The 21,377-nt window shown below is 38.5% G+C and overlaps 1 protein-coding gene and 1 pseudogene across 11 annotated transcripts in view; one reads left to right on the forward strand and one right to left on the reverse strand.

Moving 5' to 3' along the window:
• The window catches only part of XIAP (X-linked inhibitor of apoptosis), a 55,898-nt gene that overhangs the window by 18,280 nt on the left and 16,241 nt on the right, over window positions 1-21,377 (reverse strand). For 2 of the 11 annotated variants that reach the window (XM_072816208.1, XM_072816212.1), the window contains 7 exons: window positions 18,537-18,696; window positions 17,760-17,833; window positions 14,713-14,861; window positions 5,130-6,038; window positions 3,956-4,055; window positions 2,887-2,953; window positions 1,746-1,788 (listed from right to left, as the gene is read on the reverse strand). In XM_072816208.1, the coding sequence (XP_072672309.1) occupies window positions 1,746-1,788; window positions 2,887-2,953; window positions 3,956-4,055; window positions 5,130-6,006 (1,087 nt within the window). In that variant the 5' untranslated portion in view covers window positions 6,007-6,038; window positions 14,713-14,861; window positions 17,760-17,833; window positions 18,537-18,696. The remainder of the gene's footprint in view (window positions 1-1,745; window positions 1,789-2,886; window positions 2,954-3,955; window positions 4,056-5,129; window positions 6,039-14,712; window positions 14,862-17,759; window positions 17,834-18,536; window positions 18,697-21,377) is intronic. The other 9 variants (XM_072816214.1, XM_072816207.1, XM_072816215.1 and 6 more) reach the window with 6 other exon arrangements.
• LOC140628425 (partitioning defective 6 homolog beta pseudogene) lies at window positions 8,475-12,504 on the forward strand (annotated as a pseudogene).

A 21,377-nucleotide genomic window follows, 5' to 3' on the forward strand; every position in this document is an offset into this window, starting at 1 on the left:
AGGGAGCCCAATGTGGACTCAATCCCGGAACCCAGGATCATGCCCTGAGCTGAAGGCAAATGCTCAACCACTGAGTAACCCAGGCATCCCAATAAATGATTTCTTAAACTTTATTATTTATGCCCATTTCAAAATCTGTATCAAATATTATCAAAGTGGCTCTCCTTCTTAAGTATATTTATGAATACTTATAGTTTTCTCTTGTCTTGTAACCCTTAAGATACCAAAAAGATGATGGTATAAGGAATGGGGAATCAGCAGACATATTCTAAATTACACTTTCTACTATTTTTGAAACATGATGCCTAAGCTGGAAATGAGATCCACAGTGTGATGCAGATTTCAGAAGAGCCCGTTAATAGTCCCAGTTCCACTAATGATTTGTAAATGTAACTGTGGGCGGGTCACTTAACCTCCTGGTCTCTGTTTCAGCATCTGAAAAGTGGAGATAACAATATCATCTTTGCTTAACATAGTATCTTTCTGGATTTTTAAAAAAAAGATTTTATTTACTTATTCATGAGAGACACAGAGAGAAGGCAGAGACATAGGCAGAGGGAGAAGCAGGCTCCATGCAAAGAGCCCGATGTGGGACTCCATCCCGGAACTCCGGGATCACACCCTGAGCTGAAGGCAGATGCTCAACCGCTGAGCCACCCAGGCATCCTGGTATCTTTCTGGCTTTTAAAGATGTTTATGATGAGTAAATAATCTTTGGGATAAAAATCTCTACCTTTCTATAAGGTAAGAGAAGATAAACTGAACCATGCCCCTCTGTGAAGAAACTGGGGGAGGCTCAAGAATGGCATGGGATAAGGAAGCAGGTAGGGCCGACCATGGTGATGGCACATTAGTACAGCACTGGATTCATGGTCCTGGCTAACTCAAGAAGTACCTGGGACAAAAATACACTTATCTCTCTTCCTTTGGGGATTTTAACAGAAATGGCAATGGACAGCCTATAGCTGCTCCTCCTAAGCTTGGAAAAGCTAACTGCACAACCGCCATAGGAATGTCCTTTCTTAAAATTTTATTTTTACTTTACTATAATTAGTATCATTTTATGTAATGTATATAATTATATAACTTATAATATAATTTAGTATAATTTAAATTTTTCCAGTACAATTAATGTACAGTGTTACATGAGTCACATGAATGTTCTTACTATATAAATATCTGACTTAAAAATTTTTTTAAAGATTTTATTTATTTATTCATGAGAGACACAGAGAGAGAGAAGAGAGACAGAGGCAGAGACACAGGCAGAGGGAGAAGCAGGCTCCATGCAGGGAGCCTGACATGGGACTCGATCCTGGGTCTCCAGGATCACGCCCTGGGCTGAAGGCCGTGCTAAACCACTGAGCCACCTGGGCTGCCCTGACTTAAAATTTTTAAAAAGATTTTATTTATTTATTCATGAGAGACAGAGAAAGGGGCAGAGACATAGGCAGAGGGAGAAGCAGGTTCCCTGTAGGGAGCCTAATGTGGGACTCGATCCCAGGACCCTGGGATCATTACCTGAGCCAAAGGCAGATGGCTCAACCACTGAGCCACCCAGCTACCTATAACTGACTTAAATTTATAGGCACTTCCTAATCCTTAAATTTATAGCAATCTCATCTCAAATAAATCTACTTTGATTATCTTGAAAAAATAAGCTTATGTCTCTACCCTATAAAAAAACAACTGTAATAAACTGCTAATGAAATTAAAAGTATATTTATTTTAATGTACATACTTACCAATTCTTTCAGTTAATGACCGTGTTCTTTCAGCAGTTCTTAGCTGAAATAGAAATATGGACTATAAGTTAGAATTCTTTTTGGTAGAAGATGATTACCTCAATTTGAAAAGTTACACTAATCATGAATTTATAAATTGGCTTTATTCCAATTCAACATATGAATGTTTGCAAGAGGCATAACCTGATGAAGCTAGAAGGAAGGTTTTTTTTTTTTTTAAGATTTTTAAAATTTATACATGAGACACACAGAAAGAGAGAGAGGCAGAGACACAGGCACAGGGAGAGAAGCAGGCTCCATGCAGGGAGCCTGATGTGGGACTCGATCCCAGGACTCCAGGATCACGCCCTGGGCTGAAGGCAGGTGCTAAACCACCGAGCCACTCAGGGATCCCCACTAGAAGGAAGTTAAAAGATCATCTAACACAATCCACTCACTCTATAGACAGGGCACTGAGTCTCAGGGAGTTTAAACAACTCGATTGAGGCAAGGGAGCTCATGGTAGAGCCATAAATGACAACTCTGGCTTCCCATTCTAGTCCATGGCTCTTCCCACATGGTACCAATACCTTAGCCATCCCAGGCTGCCATCAATTTAGACACGCTTCTGAGATTTAAAATATTGCCTTTGGAAAGTTCACAATTATTTATGAGTATAAAACACATTATACAAAAGTCTAATTTCAGAAAGTTGAGGGATTAAGTATTTTAGTTCTTCAAACCCATTTTTATTTACAGTGAGTTAAATCAATCAGCTTATGGGGATTCCTCTTTCACAAAGCTACTTCAGGTTAAGAAATAACAAGCATTCGGGATCCCTGGGTGGCGCAGCGGTTTGGCGCCTGCCTTTGGCCCAGGGCACGATCCTGGAGACTCAGGATCGAATCCCACGTTGGGCTCCCTGCGTGGAGCCTGCTTCTCCCTCTGCCTGTGTCTCTGCCTCTCTCTCCCTCTCTCTGTGTGACTATCATAAATAAATAAAAAAATTAAAAAAAAAAGAAATAACAAGCATTCTTCAAGATCTCCCCTTTAAAGCCCACCATACATTATTAATTTAAGATACTATACTGTGAATTTTACACCAAGAAATCATTGCAAAACAAATTAAATAATATTTTATATTCTACAATATGTGACTTACCACTGAATGGGTTAAATGAATATTGTTTATATATTCTTGTCCCTTCTCTTCTAACAGATATTTACACCTAAACAATTAAAAGAAGGTTAAACTTTGGTAGCTGATAAATCAGTAAAGTATAAATACAGATATCTCCATTATCTTAATTCCATTAACTTCCTTTTTGGTATTTCTAAGAAGCTGCAAAATGAAATGTTATTTAATCTCTACCAACTGTCATTTCAAAGTTAAAGAAATACGTTCCTTTGTTATACTACTCTTTGGTAATCTTAGGCAAAAAATAACAACTTGAGAACTTCCAACCTTAAACCAAGTTATTAAATTTAAGATTTAATTTTTTAAATAGTTTAATTTTGTTTAGAGGATTAACCAACTACACACTCTGAAGGAACTCCTTAGGCTTTCAACCTTTCCTTTTAAGGCTTTTTAAGCTTAAGATTTATTTTCAAACAATCGCTCTGAAGTTTTAAATTGTACTAGTTTGTAGGTCAAAAATTTTACATCACTTATATGTATGAATATTTTTAAAGAAACAAGATGACAAAGAGACAGAGTATGTTATTATCATTCTAAGATGCCACTGATTATAAGAAGGATGATTATTTTATGTACCACCGCTGCCAATTAAATTATGACCCACCACCAGATGTATCATTTCAAAAATTTGAAAATGTGAACAATTGTGTGTCTTATAATCAGAGAGATACAGTAAAATTTGCTAGGGGATGTGATGGGTTCCAAGGAAAAAATCCTTGGCAACAAGGGCTCTCCCGTGGTCATTGTGAAAGAGCCTACTTCTAACAACAAAACTATATATTCCTAATTAGTGTTTAGAAATAGAATAATTTGAATGTCATATATATAACATATAAGCAATGAATGCTTTGGTCACCAGAGAAGGCTTAGGGCCTTTTTTTTTCTATAAAGTAGGTGACCCCATTTTTATAAACTTGGTGTGAATTGCAAGCCATAGTGAAGGCAAAAATAGTTAGGTGAAAAGTTATTCAAGATTTTCCGACTGCAAAGTGTCTAACTTGCCTGTTCCTAAATAAACATTTAAATACCTTACCCTGGAAACCACTTAGCATGTTGTTCCCAAGGGTCTTCACTGGGCTTCCAATCAGTTAGTCCTCCTCCACAGTGAAAGCATTTTACTTTATCACCATCCCCTAAGAAGAGACACAAGTAAAAATACATGTATTTGTGCAATTAGAAGCCTATGCAAAAATGCCCCTTTAACACCATGAAATTAACCATTTTAAATTACATGAGAATCTCAGCTTCAAAGACGACATTCAAATTCACATTTAAATAACAGCCATGACTGTTTGAGGAGGGAATACACACTAAATTCACTGATTCAATTTGAGGTATTTTACAGAAGACAAAATAAATTGACCAATTTTTATGTGAAAAATTAAAATTGTTATCATTTGGGTCTACCAATACTACACTTTTTCAAACTGTGAAACTTTAACAATAAGGCTCAGGTTAACAAAATTACAAAGTAAGTTTCTCTAGGGTTATAGCTACATGACACTAAACAAACCTTCAAAATTGCTACAGGATACTATGTGAATAAAATATTGAAATAACTAATATTTTGTATTTTGGCACTACTCAATCCTAAAGCTAATGGGTCAGATATATGATGGTATAACTTTTCTGAATATTCCTGGAAGTCATCACACTAAGGGCCCTTCCTGACAAGTTTACAGTAGTCCATTTGAGAAGTGCTTATTTAAAAAAAAAAAAAAAAAAAAAAAAAAAAAAAAAGAGAAGTGCTTATTTGAAGCAAAAAGGCATACAGGGCAGCTTTCAAATATAAACTCTATGTACAAAAGGCAGGTATCAATTTTAATATCAGCCAAACTAAACTCTCTAATGTTAACTCTTTTTATGAGGTATAGAAAGAATGCATGTGATACATGTACTGAGCACATACAGTAGGTGCTCAATAAATTATAGTTTATATTACTGTCAGACCCATTCTTCTATCTGGGAGATCTATCATCTTTTGCATGTAATCCTTCTCCAAAAAAACAAAGATAAATATAACTCACAATATAGTAGTCCTTTTTCACATAAATGTAGTAGTTACACTGCAAATTCAACATAAAGGTTCACAGATTAATCATGCCAGCCTTTATTTACCAGTTCAGGGGGCTAAAGGAATCCACTTTTTAGGGGGACTGGGATAGTTGGAAAGTTATTTATTAGCCTGGTTTTATAATAAAGTTTACCTAAAGAATAAAATCCAGCTCTTGCAAGTTGCTCCTTGTTAATTGAACACATCCACATCCGAAAAGTAACGATCCGTGCTTCATAATCTGCCATGGCTGGATTTTCTGGAATACTTGTTGAATTTGGGACGTTCCTATCAGTACTCGCAACATCAGATTCACTTCGAATATTAACATTCCGGCCCAGAACAAAGAAGCAATTAGGAAAGTGTCGCCTGTGTTCTGACCATGCATTATCACACGGTTCCCAATTTTTCAGTTTTCCACCACAACAAAAGCACTGCACTTGATCGTCAATACCTGTGTAGTAGAATCCAGCACTAGCTAACTCTCTTGGGGTCAAGTGGACATAGTCTGGCCAGTTCTGAAATGAGTTTAATCTAGCTTCTTCACTATACATGGCAGGGTTCTCCGGGTATGTGGTGTCTGATATATCTACGACCTGTCCAGTTCTCAAAAGATAATCTGCATGAGTCTCAGATGGTCTGTCTAAAACAAAATGATCTCTGTTTCTCAGATAGTTTTCTGCATTATATTGACCATTTTGGATACCTGGATTTGTAGGTTGTGCAGCAGTGTTTTCAAAATAAAAGCCATTGATAAATCTGCAATTTGGGGATACTTTCCTGTGTCTTCCAACTGCTGAGTCTCCATATTGCCATCTATCTATTGATGCATGACAACTAAAGCACCGCACAGTATCTCCTTCACCAGTATACAGAAAACCAGCTCGTGCTAACGTTGATGCTGAAACAGGACTGCTACTTGGAAAATTAGCAAAAGTTTTTAATCTATTAAACTCTTCTACAAATTCTTCATCCTTATTGATGCCTGCAGGTACACAAGTTTTAGCTCCTTCAAAACTGTTAAAAGTCATCTTCTCTTGAAAATAGGACTTGTCCACCTTTTCTGAAAAGAGAACATTACATTAGAAAATTCAAAATCTGAAACACAGGCAATATAATTTTGATATTAGGAGCTAACAAATTACCTGATGACATAAAATTAATTACACAATCTCTAAAAAAAACATTCTAATTCCAAATACTAGAGCTCTGCATTATATGATTCAAGCTTTATAAAGTAAAAACCAGCATTTTCATTTTCTGGAGGAAAGTAATATTCAAGCAGGTAGAATAAAACTGTTCTTTAATTGATTACTTTATGTAAATATGGAAACTGTGATACAGAATATATTAAAATTATTAACCATGTAAAATTATTAATTAGGAAAAACAAAAGCATAAATTATGCAGATTATTAAACTCTATGCATAATTGTTATAATAGATCATTATATATTCAAGCCATCAAAGTTCAGTTTTTCAATTTAAAAAAAATGTTCAGAATGTTAATGAATTAATTTTTATTATTTCTTTACTTTTCTGCTTAGCAAAAGGTATTTGAGTTTTACTCACAACACTGGTTCCAATATGAGCATCGAGTGTTTAAGAGCACTTGAGTGTTTCTGATTTTCATGCATATGAAAATGGGACTCCTGTAGTCCATTTTCTGTGGGAATTGGATCATTTCGGATGTATATATTACTGCCCTCTAGAGGGTAGCTCAGGAAAGATAGTAAGTATGTATAGACCTTAATTGCAGTAAGTTTTGCTATCAACTTCCCATGGTCGAAAAATGATCTGTTCAAATGGAAGAGAAGTACTACTGCAGCCTCATTAAAATTGCCACATTATAGCTGTGTAACATATAACCGAAATAAAATACTAAAGGAACTAGGTGGGTTATGAGAAGGGTGGCCAGATAATTTATCCTCCAAACCTGGACACTTTGGAAAGTGAAAAATGATGCTACTAATAATTACACTAGGACAACAGGGATAAATCAGGGTTGCCCCAGGCAAACCTGATTCTCTAGAATCTCGCACTATTCCTAATACTGTGTGTGCTCAGTATATGTTTGGCAAAAAAAAAAAAAAAGAAAAAGAATGGTCATGATAATTCTGCCTCTACTTCATATGTCAATTAATTGATTTCTTGGGAAGAATTAGCAGCCCTGGCATTATGTTAGCACAATATGTCTTGGAACATCATTTCAGTGTAATAATGTTCAACACAAGTCTTGCAGGGTGGCAATAAACTTCAGTCTTTCCTGGTCTTGTCAATTTACAATGGTAGTAATTCATATATACCGCAAGAGCAGAGATATATCTGCATAGAACTATTTTTGGAAGATAGTCTCCATGACTTTTCATTATTGTTTCCCAGATGTCTGAAAACATTTTGACACTAGCTTCAAGACCCCTTGTTCAATGAGCATAAACTGGATGATAATAACCAAGGCTGTCTCATAGGCTGAGATGAAATTTAATAGGGATATTAAACATTACATTCTGACTTTAGAAACCTGTGGCACAACTAAAGGAAAATGGAAACTTGGTTTGGAAAGAAGTCATGTGAAGCCAAACCTCTAGATTAAAATCTTGGGGGATCCCTGGGTGGCGCAGCGGTTTGGCGCCTGCCTTTGGCCCAGGGCGCGATCCTGGAGACCCGGGATCGAATCCCACATCGGGCTCCCGGTGCATGGAGCCTGCTTCTCCCTCTGCCTGTGTCTCTGCGCCTCTCTCTCTCTCTCTGTGACTATCATAAATAAATAAAAATTTTAAAAAAAAATAAAAAAAATAAAATCTTGGGATTTTAGTTAATTAAAAATTCCATTATGAGGGGTGTCTGGCTGGCTCAGTTGGTAAAGCATGAGACTCTTGATCTTGGGGTCGTGAGTTCAAGCCCCATGTTCAGCACAGAGCTTACTTAAAAAAATTCATGGAGTGCCTGGGTGGCTCAGTCGGTTGAGCATCTGCCTTCAGCTCAGGTCATGATCCCAGGGTCCTGGGATTGAGCCCTGCTTTGTGCTTCCTGCTCTGCTGGGAGTTTGCTTCTCCCTCTGCCCCTTCCTTCCTCCACCCACCGGTGATCTCTCTCTCTCTCAAATAAATAAATAAAAATTTTTTAAAAAATTCATTATGGGGGATCCCCAGGTGGCGCAGCAGTTTAGTGCCTGCCTTTGGCTCAGGGCGCGATCCTGGAGACCTGGGATCGAATCCCACGTCGGGCTCCCAGTGCATGGAGCCTGCTTCTCCCTCTGCCTATGTCTCTGCCTCTCTCTCTTTCTCTGTGTAACTATCATAAATTTAAAAAAAAATTCATTATGAGCCAACATTACATGGCTACTAAAAAAGAAACTTAAAGCAACTCCAGGCTGCATTAATGTCCAGATGTACAAGGCCCAGATCCAATTCAGTTACACATTGAATATTATCTTCAGTACTGAAAACACTTCAGAAAGAACATTAACAAAGCATCCTATCTATAGAGAGCAATCCGGGATGACGAAAATGGTGTCCAATGAGGAACAGGTAGAAGAGCTGAGTGTTTATCTCAAAGGGAAAAAATTGTGGGTAGAGAGCTGTAGCTGTAGCGGCCATTATATAGAAAAGGGATCCAAATTCAGTGTAGCTTGAGTGAAGCTGAGTCAATGAATATAACTATAGCCAGCAGATTTTAACCCAATACAAGGATGAACAGTTACAACAATCAACAGCAGTGCAGTTGAGGTTGGGGTGCCTTGTAGATTCCTCCCACCATGGGAAGGCACTTGGGCATGAACAAGAAGGCAGGACAAAACAGTTTTTTTAAAAAAGATTTTTAAATTAAATTAAATTAATTTGAGAGAGAAAGAGCACGAGCAGTGGAGGGGGGAAAGGTGGAGAGAGAAGCAGACTCCCTGCTGAGCAGGGAACCTGATGCGGGACTCCATCCCAGAACCCTGGGATCACAACCTGAGCTGAAGGCAGACACTTAACCAACTGAGCCACCCAGACGCCCAGGACAAAACATTTCTTTTTTAAAGATTTTATTTATGAATGAGAGACACAGAGAGAGACAGACAGAGAGAGACAGAGAGAGACACAGGCAGAGGGAAAGCAGGCTTCATGCAGTGAGCCCGATGTGGGACTCAATCCCAGGACTCCAGGATCACGCCCTGGGCTGAAGGCGACGCTAAACCACTGAGCCATCCAGGCCGCCCCAGGACAAAACATTTCTTTTTTTTTTTTTTTAATTTTTTAAATTTTTATTTATGATAGTCACACACACACAGAGAGAGAGAGGCAGAGACATAGGCAGAGGGAGAAGCAGGCTCCATGCACCGGGAGCCCGATGTGGGATTCAATCCCGGGTCTCCAGGATCGTGCCCCGGGCCAAAGGCAGGCACTAAACCGCTGCGCCACCCAGGGATCCCGGACAAAACATTTCTAAGTCTATAATGACCCTGCAGAATTAATGCTCAATATAATCCAAAACATATGGAAATTACCTTCTCTGAGGTGGTAAGTTTTATTTCTCAGGTGAATCAAAATAGAAGTATAAAATCAAGGATCTATTCTCATTTCACAATAGTGGACATTTTGTATGGTTCAAGTAGTCACCCCATTTCAGATAATATTACATAAAACTCCATCATTCAATAATGGCAGGAGAATCTCTATCTGAAGCTTTCAAGTGGAGACCTCATCTTCCCAGGGGTTATTTCCATGCTAATAGTTTAGATTTCACTGTTTTTGAAAAGCAGGTATTTATTCAGAAGCACTCAACTGAACACTACATATACATTATCAGAGTGTGAGCTTTTGTCAAAGAGTGTGAAAGCAGAATTACCACAGAGGTTAAGGGTGAAAGGGAGAAAAATGACAATAGATAGAAACCTTGGGATTGGTGGAAGGCACCAAATGAAAGGCATGAGAGAGAATTCTTTTTAAAAAAGGATTTAAGTGAAATGAAGGTGGGAGAGATATTTAGAAAATAACTATATATGGAGCACAGGATTTGTGAATAGAGAAGAAAATGGGGTACAGATATTGGAGAAGGGTGATGAAAAGGCTTTGGATATGAAAAGGTCAAAGTACAATAAAGTATGCTGAGATAATTTAAGGCTTCTTTGTGAAAGCATACTCGGGTTTTGTATTGGGTAAGCAGAAAGGTAAGAAAGCACACAGAGAAAGATGTCAAAGAAAGCTCTGACATTAAAGGAGCTAGGTAGTTAGTAATCTTGAAGGGAACCGTGGTTGGGAAAAATGGTACTATGGAAGCCAACACTGGCACAGAAAGAATCTGCGAGCAGCCCTACATGTTTATATGAGGGGCATGGAAGATTTCAAAGTAGTAAGATGTGTTTCAAATATACGCATACCAAAAAAATACACATACATGTACATATACATAGATACACAGCATACATATGTATTTAGTATAGTCAACTAGGCAAAGATAGCCACGAGCAAGTGCCAAAGATAGACTGATTGCTAATCTAGCGATAATGTGGAAATGTGGGGTGTTAGAGGGGACAGTAAAACATACACATAAAATCCACCTACTGGCATCTGCACACAATACAAAAGCTTCTATTTCTCCCAGGCTTTTATTACTTAAGTTGTCAAATACACAGAATAAAGGTTATTTTAATGGGGAAAAGGACAGAAGATGTACATTAGACTGCCACTGCATGAAAACATATACTCGTCAATAAGACTTGCAATTTTTTTAAAGTAAACTCTACCCCCAATGTGGGGCTTGAACTCCTGACCCTGAGGTCAAGAACTGCATGCTCCACCAACCGAGCTGGCCAGGCACATCCCCTCTTATTTACTGTAAGGTAATATTTATTAAATGGATAAATTATTTAGGGTGGCAGGAATACAGGTGATCCTTTTCTCCCAAATGTCTTTTTTTCCTCCAAAATGTCTTTAATATTTTCACTTACAGTCTCTTGGGTTGGAAGTGTCAGCCTGGACCAGGAGCCCAGGCCCAGGTCAGGAACCCAATTATGGGGAGGTGGATGGACTAATAACTGCCCCACCTCAACCTCCTCCACTGGAGCCCTGCAGAGAGGAGGGAGGGAACTGTGCCTCTACCTGCTGCACTGCCAGACCACTCCTTGCTGCCCTGTGGAGTCCTTATGGAGCTCAGTGGAGCTGAGTACTGAGATCCAAGCTACCTCTATAGGTGTGTTTGGGGAGCTATGGATTCCTGGGCTGCAGCTGAGAGTGTACATGCGCCCACCTGGCATTCCAGAGAGGAACCTGGCACTTTTTGGGGGGTGAAGAGCAGGTTTCTCACTGGTTTTTGCTAGAAAAAGCAAAACTTGGACATTCTGAGGATTTTTATGGATTATTACATGTTCATAAGATACCCATTATTGACAACTTATTATGCTATACAGACTTCTAGGGAGACTTACTACCTATAAATAATGATAATTATCACAAAGGTGTTTCAACAGACAACCCATTGCTTATGATTTTTATACAAAAGAAGGAAGAAGCAGATAACAGTGTCTTTGGTACAGACATGCTAACAAAGAAGGAAAATGTTTTAGTCAATGCACTGTGTTGTCAACCATAGGAAAAAGCCACATCCAGTCATTGGTATGCCCCGAGACTTTAAACCTGCATCTTCTATTACAGACATGAATATTCTCCCAGAAACGCACCATAGGGTTAGTTTATCTTTACAAACACAGCACTGAAAATTCTCTTGGACTCTATAGCCAGGATGGTTTCAGAAAGCCCAAGGGAGACACCACATGGCTTATGTAAGTCCCAGGTATCTTTACATCCTGGCTTATTCCAGATCTGGTTTACACACATGGTTACCAGATATTAATGATGAAGTTTTATTTTATTTTTAAAAAGGTTTTATTTATTTATTATTGGGAGGGGGGACGAGCAGAGAGGAAGGGCAGAGAGAGAGGGAGAAGCAGGCTCCCCGCTGAGCAGGGAGCCCGGAGTGGGACTCGATCCCAGGACCCTGGGATCATGACCTGAGCCAAAGGCAGACGCTTAACCAACTGAGTCACCCAGACACATGTAATGAAGTTCTAGAAGTTAATGGCATAGAAACTTCAGAAAGAGTTTCAGTCAAGTAATAGACATGATGATTGTAAACAGTTGCAAATCTCATCATCACAGTGAGACCAATAAACCAGAATGTTAGGAAACAGTAGGACTTCCTGCAGCTCTAGCAAATCTACTGATGATAGTTTTCTTGGCTATCCACAGCAAATTAAACCAAATACTGACCAAAGGATGAAGACAGTGATGAAGATGACATTATTATTGAATATAATAGTATGCTACAAAAAATTCTTAAAGCTATTCTCACTACCAGAAAGGCTGGAATGGTTAACACACATAGAACAAACTTAAGTTTTGAGTCTGGACAAAATGGTTTTATTCCTTCTAATGAAGTGAGTTTAAGTAGCAAGTGGCACAAAAAGAACTTGAAACACATGTACTAGATCAAAAACTCTCAGAATATGGAACAATCCTATCATGGAATCCTCATTCGAATGTTTTCTGAATGAAGATGTCACAGGACTTGTAAATATGGCTAGTTGAAGAATTTTAAAACCCCAGAGTCCATGACCTAGAAGAAGCCTGAGAAACAACAGTGTTGCAAGTTTAAAATTTTATCAAAATAAATAGAAACAGAAAATAGATGGATGCCTACAGCTGGCGCAGGAGAGGAATTGGGGAGTAACTGCAATTGGTTACTGAGAGGACTAAATCACTTCTATTGGAAGTGGTTATTTAACCTGTTACAAAGATTCTAGTTAATTTTTCTTTCAACTACATTCTTTAAATTCTAATGTGAAGTCTGATTCCTATCGCTTTTGATACTGAGGACCTCAGTTCTTAAATTCTCAATATTATATTTCTTAATGTTCTACCGTTCCTAATTATTACAAATAATTTTCTGAAATTCATTTTTTCCTAACTTCTAAAAAATCAAACCAACTGGCTATCTTTAGGAACTTCATTCCATATTATGAAGCACTGAAGCTATGTTCCTAAATTACAAAATTCTGTGTTTTTAACATTCACTTTGTTGATCTCATAGCTTAAGTATTTATAAACTAGTTCCAAATAGGCATAATTAGTTATGAAGTGCAGTTAACTGTACTGGCTCTGGTAACAGGAGACTCTCTTAATTCTTATCTTCTTTCTCTCATTGCAAAGCATTCCTTTTGTTATACATGTCTACATATATGTATGTTAGTGTGCTTTTGAACTCAATGTATTCAAGTAGTGTGAATTATTTTGAATACTTATAGATCTTTACACATAGGACAGATTTGTGTACTTTTTTATACAAAGATTTTGGATCTTCTACAGTAGGGTAATAATATTCTAGGATCATTGACTACACTTTGGGAGAAAGTCATGATATTTATTACTGACAAAGGTTATCTATATTATTTTCATTAGATTATTTTTTGCATATCCACTTAGAACAAATAAGAGTAAAGCTGCCAAGTTTCATTCTTTGCCTGACTTCTCTGGTATTTATCATTGTACACTGTGCACAACCACTACAGTATTCATGTATATAGAAATTAAGAATATTATGAAGCAAAAAAAAGAATATTATAAAGCACATAAGTTCCCTATAATTTATGGATAATTCCCCCCAAAGCTACTTATTAAGTAATTTCTATGCCCAATGTGGGGCTCAAACGCAGGACTCCAAGAGTCACATGCTCTTCTGACTGAGCCAGCCAGGCACCCCTATTAATTAATTTTATGGTAGGTATACTATGAGCACCTTCATTTATTTATTTATTTAAAAGATTTATTTATTTATTTGAGGGGGCAGGGGTGACACAGAGTCTTAAGCAGACTCTTTGCTCAGTGCAGATCCTGATGCAGGCTCAACACCAGGCTGGACCTTACAACCCCGAGATCACAACCCATTTAATCAACTGTACCACCGAGGCACCCCTAAATATGCCTTTAGAAACTACTGTGTGAAAAAAAAGAAACTACTGTGTGCTATTACAACAATGGAAGAATCAAATGACTACATTCTGAAGGACATATTCTCTAAATGGCAAAAGAAAAAAATGAAATATAGCCTGATTAATTTAAAACAAAGAACCTCTAATGTTAAAGCAGTAGAAAAAATCCCATGCAGCGAAGTATTCTTTTGTGAGATTTGATATCAGAACACTATTCAGAAATGTATTTAAGTATGGTCTTAGCATCCTGGGATACAGCCCTGTGGCGGGCTCCCTGCTCAGCGAGGAGCCTGCTTCTCCCTCTCCCTGCCCCCCACTCACACTCTTTTTCTCGCTCTCTTAAATAAATAAATGTAAGTAAGCAATTTCATATGTGTGCCACAGTGATGAAACTCTGCAAATTAATACAAATTTATACCCCTGAATGATTACTCTTTGTGCCACCACTATATCTTATACACAATTGGCTGATGACCCAAGTTGTGCTAGAACAAGATTTAATAATTTCTGCATGCATATTTGTATGTGTATATATATGTAGTACATTGTTATAATGAAGGTCTTTTTGGCAAGGACTGTGTCTTATCACATCTGTATTCCCAATGCCTAAGGCAATGCATGACATGCAGTAGTGCTTAATAAATGTTGGGTAAAAGAACACATGCTGAACCACCTCCATTAGGTTACTGTTGTTGTCATGCCACATCCCACCCACTGTCTCCCCTGGACATTTGAGATCACCATAAGCACTAAAAATTGTTAATACATGCCTAGGAGGGGCAGCCCGGGTGGCTCAGCGGTTTAGCACCACCTTCGGTCCAGGGCAGGATCCTGGAGACCCGGGATCGGGTCCTGCGTAGGGCTCCCTGCATGGAGCCTGCTTCTCCCTCTGCCTGTGTCTCTGCCTCTCTCTGTATCTCTAATGAATAAATAAAATCTTCTTTTAAAAAAATACATGCCTAGGAAATATGAACAATACAGAAAACACATACATACTATGCAAACAATGTAATTCTTCAGTGATAAAACTTATCCTAAAATCACATTTTAGAAGAACCTGGCTGGCTTAGTAGGAGAAGCATCTGAATCTTGATCTCGGGGTGATGAGTTCGAGCCCCACCTTTGGTATAGAGATTACTTAAATAAAAACTTTTTTAAAATCACATTTCAAAAATATTATAGGATTCATAAAATTTTTCATAGTAACAATAAAAATTTTTATGTGTTCACCATAAAACACAATCATAATTTCAAATTTATCTCATTAGTCACCTTTTCTCCCTACAGAAGATCCAGCTCCGAGATCTTGTAAAATAAGGAACATTCTCACTGACCCAAAGGAGGCCAATCCCTCTTTTAATTACCTTCAAGTATCAGCCAGTTAGTTCCCTGTTTAGAAATAGCATTTTGATTTACAAACTTGTAGTATCTATGTAAATTTATCATAATATTAAGAAGCTTACTTCTAAAAATGATATGCCCTGAACAAAAAGGGTGTATCATTTTTAAAGTTAAGTCTTTATGCTATATTTACATAAAAATTCAAATTTTGTCAAATTTTTTGTTTATACTAGTGGGGTTATTCAAACCATGAAGCATATTTTAATTTAATTTTTAATTAAGTAATCTCTACACCAAATGTGGGGCTTGAACTCACGACCCTGGGATCAAGAGTCACATGCTCGGGGATCCCTGAGTGGCTCAGTGGTTTAGCGCCTGCCTTTGGCCCAGGGCGTGATCCTGGGTCCCAGGATCAAATCCCACATCAGCCTCCCTGCGTGGAGCTTGCTTCTCTCTCCCTCTCTTTCTCTCTCATGAATAAATAAATAAAATCTTAATAAATAAATAAATAAATAAATAAATAGTCACATGCTCTTCTGACTGAGCCAGCCAGGTACTCCTCTTTTAACTTTAAATTAAATGGTCAACAAAACATTTTTGAGGTCAATTATATTCAATCAAATCAAAAGTTTATTCCCTAAAACCAAGCACTCTTAGAGCCATTCAAATAATTAAATGGCATTAATGAGCCCTTAGTTCATAAGCTCAGTCAATAACATAAACTTATGAACACTGCTATATATATAATATATGCTTGATCATGAAACCTGCTTCTGTTAACACCTGCAAGGGCAGACTGAGACTCAACAAAGAGAGTATCAATTACATGTTCTATACTTGATTTATAAAATCATAGTAATACTTAAATTTTGAGCACATATCTCCAGTCTTTGCCGAATTATTTATAATAATTAACTCCACAGGTACAGTTGTTCAGAATGGACACACAGTAAGGTATTCCCTCACCTTTTAACAAATTATGCAGCTGTGTTCCCCAAAAGAATGTTTTGCATGAGGAATATACAGGTCTGGGGCTCAATAATTCACTGAAGGGTAATAAAAAGGTTCAAAATCACTATTACTATTACTCCCTCTTTAATTTCATTGGAAACTGTTCAGAACTTAAGCAATTTACAGAGCTTGCTAATCAGTAGCCTTTGATTAAAAAATAAACCATCTACAGTCCAAACTGTAGATCCATGACATAATTAATACTATTTATACTTATTTAGAGCCTAGATCAAAACCTTTGCTAAAATCAGGGCAGGAAAAAAAAATCTCAAGATGGATATACAAACAAATGTTTTCCTTTTTTATTTTTTTAAAGATTTTATTAATTTATTTGGGGGGGGGGAAGCACAGGCAGGGGGAAAGACAGAGGGAGGGAAAGAGAGGAGTACACTCCCTGCTGAGTGTGGAGGGGAAGTGAGCCCCATCCCAGGACCCAGATATCATGACCTGATCCCAAGGCAGATGCTTAACCGACTGAGCCACCCAGGCACCCCAAATGTTTCCCTTTTTAAGAGAGGAATTAAAAAAAAAATCTTACTACCCAGGCTGTGTCCTTTAGTCTATTTATTCTTTCAGAACCTTTTCTATGTGCATGTGCACATGCACATTATAAATATTTCTAGAGGGGATTTATTAAACATGGTATTTTATAACTTTTTTCCATTTAATAATATATCATAAACGCATCTTCCCACATCAATCTTTATCAAGATGAGAACATTTTTTTAAATGGATGACTAGAACATGACTATACAAATATATCATAACCTCACATATTTCTGAACACTAATTTTAGATGTATATTTTTAAAAAGAGAGAAACAAAAAAATAAATAAAATAAGAGAAACACACATGATCAAACAATTCAAGAAGTCACCTCATTCATGCCACCTTGTACCTTAAACCTCTGGTTTAAGTTTCTACCTTCCCCTTAATTGCCTAAAGGAATTTAGATAGTGGCCTGGTCCAGGAAGAGAACCAACATCAGAAATAACTACAAAGATAGGGACTTGGTGTGCTTACGCCAACCAGGGGAAGCTCTGCAGGGCCTAGAGATCAAATTCCTCTCTGTGTCCCACTGTCTCTGTATGGCCTGGCAAACATTTGTTTATCAAACATTTGCTCTTCCCATCTTCTCATAAATGGTATTCCTCAGACACCTACCGCCCTTCTCCTTAGCGCAGGATGACAAATAAGCCTCAACCACCTGACTGCCTGTGGCTCTCACATTCTTACATGGTGTCTGTATGTACTTCGGTAAATTTGTTTTTCCCCTGTTAATCTGTCTTATATCAATTTACCAGCCAAAGAATCTAAAAGAGTAGAGTAAAAAGGTTTTCTCCCCAACAGTTGGTGAGCCAGGCAGGAGCAACTTTACTGGCTGATCACTGCCTGCTCCAGGACTACTGGAGCTGAGATATCTTGGTACCTCTGATAGGCCTTGGCAGAAGGTAAGAATTCTTACCATGTCCGTCTTCTGGATCTCTGCCTGAAGGGTCCAGCAGAAATGAGAGTGGTGAGAGTCCTTTTTTTTCTTTTCTAAATTTAGATTAGCAGGAAAAAATATTTGTGAAACTCATTCCTTAGATATAGCACCTCTGGTAAAGATCTGAGTACTTGATTTTTTTTTAAAGTACTCTTGATTTTTATTGATCCTTGTCCTCCCAGGGATGGTTACTCTTTCTGTCTCTGTTGTGTTGTCATAAGAAGGAAGACCATAGCGTAGAACTCAGGCATAGGCTCTATGAGCCTGCTGTTCAAGCCAGCCTCACTGATTGGTGAGTTCATGGTTCTCACCAGACTGGTGTCTGTTTAGACAAACTTTGCTGTGGGTTAATGAACACATGAGGTAAAGGCTGTTGCTAAGAAACATCTTGGAAGCCAAAGCCACAAGATTGGAAGGCATGGGTCAAGCATTTAAGTGCTATTAGAGCACTGGCCACCTAATCCAAAGACTCCTGTATTAGAATAAGTTGGTCACAGAACAAGTTAGATATATACTAGGTCACCTGCCAAACTCAAAAAAATTTCCATGCAAGTTCCTCTGTAAACCATCACATGATCCCCACACAATGGCATATCCCTCTTAGGTATTAGTCTGGCTCCAAGAGACCCAAGGCTTAGCTCAAGCTGTTAACATCCATACACAAAAAGTTGGATGAGGTTTTCCTTTGTCTTGTTCTATGTCTTGACAACATGGTTGTGTGACCAATGAGAATATTCTTTCTTGTCTCTGCCATACCAGTGTGCATCTTGTTGGCCAAATAGACTGGGCTTCTGAGACATGAAGTCACAAGCAGCAAGCTTTTCATCCAACTGTACCAGCTGTCAGGGGAGTCTGTCATAAGGGGTCCCAGTGCATAAGAGGCTTTTGTCTCTCAACCTTCTTTGTTTTGTCAGTGCTGGAAAAAAAAAAAACCATTCTAGTAGTGCCTGGCAGGTATCAGATTAGTGGGTCTGGGACTGGAGGTCTTCTTGTGGGAAAATAGAGACACTTTTATTTTATTTAAATTTCTTTTTTTTAAGATTTCATTTATTTATTCTTGAGAGACACAGACAGAGAGAGAGGCAAAGACACAGGCAGAGGGAGAAGCAGACTCCCTGCAGGGAGCCCCATGTGGGACTCGATCCCAGGACCCCAGCATCACGCCCTGAGTCAAAGGCGGACACTCAACCACTGAGCCACCCAGGCATCCCAGAGACACTGTTTTACTACACCATTCTTACAGCCTATAACAACAGAGCGCTTTACTTTCTTAGACTATCTTTGGGAGTGAACTTTCAGGATCTTATAAGGACTGCATCTTTTGCACTCTCGTGGGATGTCTCTTGCATGGTTGGTTAAGCCATAAAAAGCTTTTTGATTTGAACTGCTATTGACATTAATAGATACTACTTGTTGGGGCGCCTGGGTGATTGAGTCAGTTAAGCATCTGGCTCTTGATTTCGGTTCAGGTCATGATCTCAGGGTCATGAGATGGAGCCCCTGTTGGGTTCCGTGAGCAGCAGGGAGTCTGCTCAAGATTTTCTCTCCTCTCCCTCTGCCCCTCCTCCTTCACGTGTGGATGCTCTCTCCCAAAGAAATAAGTTTTTTGAAAAAACAGATGCTACCTGTCAATGGCCAGATGATAGCTCTTTTTTCTGAAATGAAAGTTCTATATTTGAAAAAAAATTTTAGAAAGCTCTCATCCTAAACGATTATCTTAATGGTACCTATGGAAAGACTAAACTAAAAAGTAGACACAAAGACACAGAACTAGTCTTAGACTCCCTTAACAAGATGTAAGAATAGAAATTAGAGGAAAAATTAAAGTCCCCAATATGAATTCCCCTTAAAATCTAGCCCATCTCCTCAGCAAATTTCTTTAGCCCCCAAAGCTCCTTCACCTTCCCCCAGAAAATCCCTTAAAATACCTAGTTGCTTTTTTCAGTTTCCCTTTCCCTACAAGATTTACAGGGAGCATGCCAGCATGATCTCTAAGCCCCAGGGTAGACAGGTTACTCATATAAAGTCAGAAAATAAATTTAACAGAAGCAGCCAGGATGGACAGTAAGTCTCAGACATAAGGCTTATTTTGCTAGGTTCTATAATTAGGTTCCTCCAGCTTCCAGCCTTGCTATGCGATGTACCAAAGAATTCATGTCCTCTGGAAGGCAGCAGATCTTTTAAATTATAAAGCCCTTTTACCTCTACTTTCAGAGGAGCCTACCAAATTTAAAGAGAAATTATAAAGATGAATGGCCATTTATAACCCCACTCAGAGGGATCCTGTTTGGCTGCTAAGTGGTATTCTTTCCACCCATGATTAGGTTATCAGACAAGCCAGGCCACCCCCTGGAAACCTCCCTACCACCTGGAATTTCTCCAAGGCCCTCCTACTAATATCAATTGAAGGCAATGTTCAGGGGCTGATAGGGAGGTTTTTCCCCTTAAGGTGAATTCAAGATTGAACTGTACACTCAGAAAGGAGGCCTTTATTAAAAGGCCTTATAGAAACTTTACTGAATTCAACTCTGAAAATACTTGCTGTTTATTTGGCTAAAAACTGACAAGATATTTAGAATATTTTTTCCTGGGATGCCTGGCTGGTTTAGTTGGTAGAGCATGACTCTTGATCTCAGGGTCACGAGATAAAGCCCTATGATGGGCGAAGAGCTTACGTAGCTTTGCGGTGGGAGATTGGCCAGATTGGAAGCTAATATTCAGAGCCTGACAGGAACGTTTTTTATGGCCTCCTACCCCAAGTTAAAATAAAACTATGTACCCAGAGGAAAAGAAAAATCCTCTAAAGCTCTTGTAAAAGGATTGATGAGTGGATCAACCTGTGAGGCCATTAAAGTTGCAACCCAATTCTTTGAGCACCTGTCCTTAGCTTACAAATCTTTGCAAAACTAGAAATGCAACTCTAGAGGCAATTCAAAGTTCCTCTCTTCCTATTTGCCATTCCCCAAACCTCCCCTATTTATCTCACAAGGCATGTAATATCGGCCTCAAGAAACCAAAACCTTTCTTGAAGGAGCCTGCACTCTTTCCTTAGGCCCTTGAGATGTAAGTGTAAACTCTTACCTACACTATCCCCAATTCCTAAGAGTGGTATGGAAAAAAAGGGGGAGGGACAAGGCATTTTTAAAATACAAACTGCTAAAAAGGCTTTTGTGCCCAAACTCTAGACTACAGCCTCCTGGAATATTACTTGTCAAGGACAAATACAAATCTTTAAGTCTTCTCCATAAATATCAGCAAAAAAGTTTCTATTCAAGTAAACTCAACTTATCTGATCTTTGTTTTTTGTTTTTTTAAGAGAGAGAGGGTACGTGCATGCAAGCGAGGGGAAAGAATCTCAGGCAGACTCTGCTCTGAGCAGAGCCTGGTGCCGGACTTGATCTCATGACTGAGAACATTACCTGAGCCAAAACCAAAAAGTTGACACTTAACCGACTGAGCCACCCAGGCACTCCCTAACTGTTCTTCTATAAACTAGTGAGTTTTGCATTATCATACTCATCTCATGGCTAAAATGCCCAATGTGGGTCTTGAACTCACAATCCCAAAATCAAGAGTCACATGCTCTATTGACTGAGC

This window comes from Canis lupus, chromosome X, assembly GCF_048164855.1.
Source record: "Canis lupus baileyi chromosome X, mCanLup2.hap1, whole genome shotgun sequence".
Taxonomy (NCBI): Eukaryota; Metazoa; Chordata; class Mammalia; order Carnivora; family Canidae; genus Canis; species Canis lupus.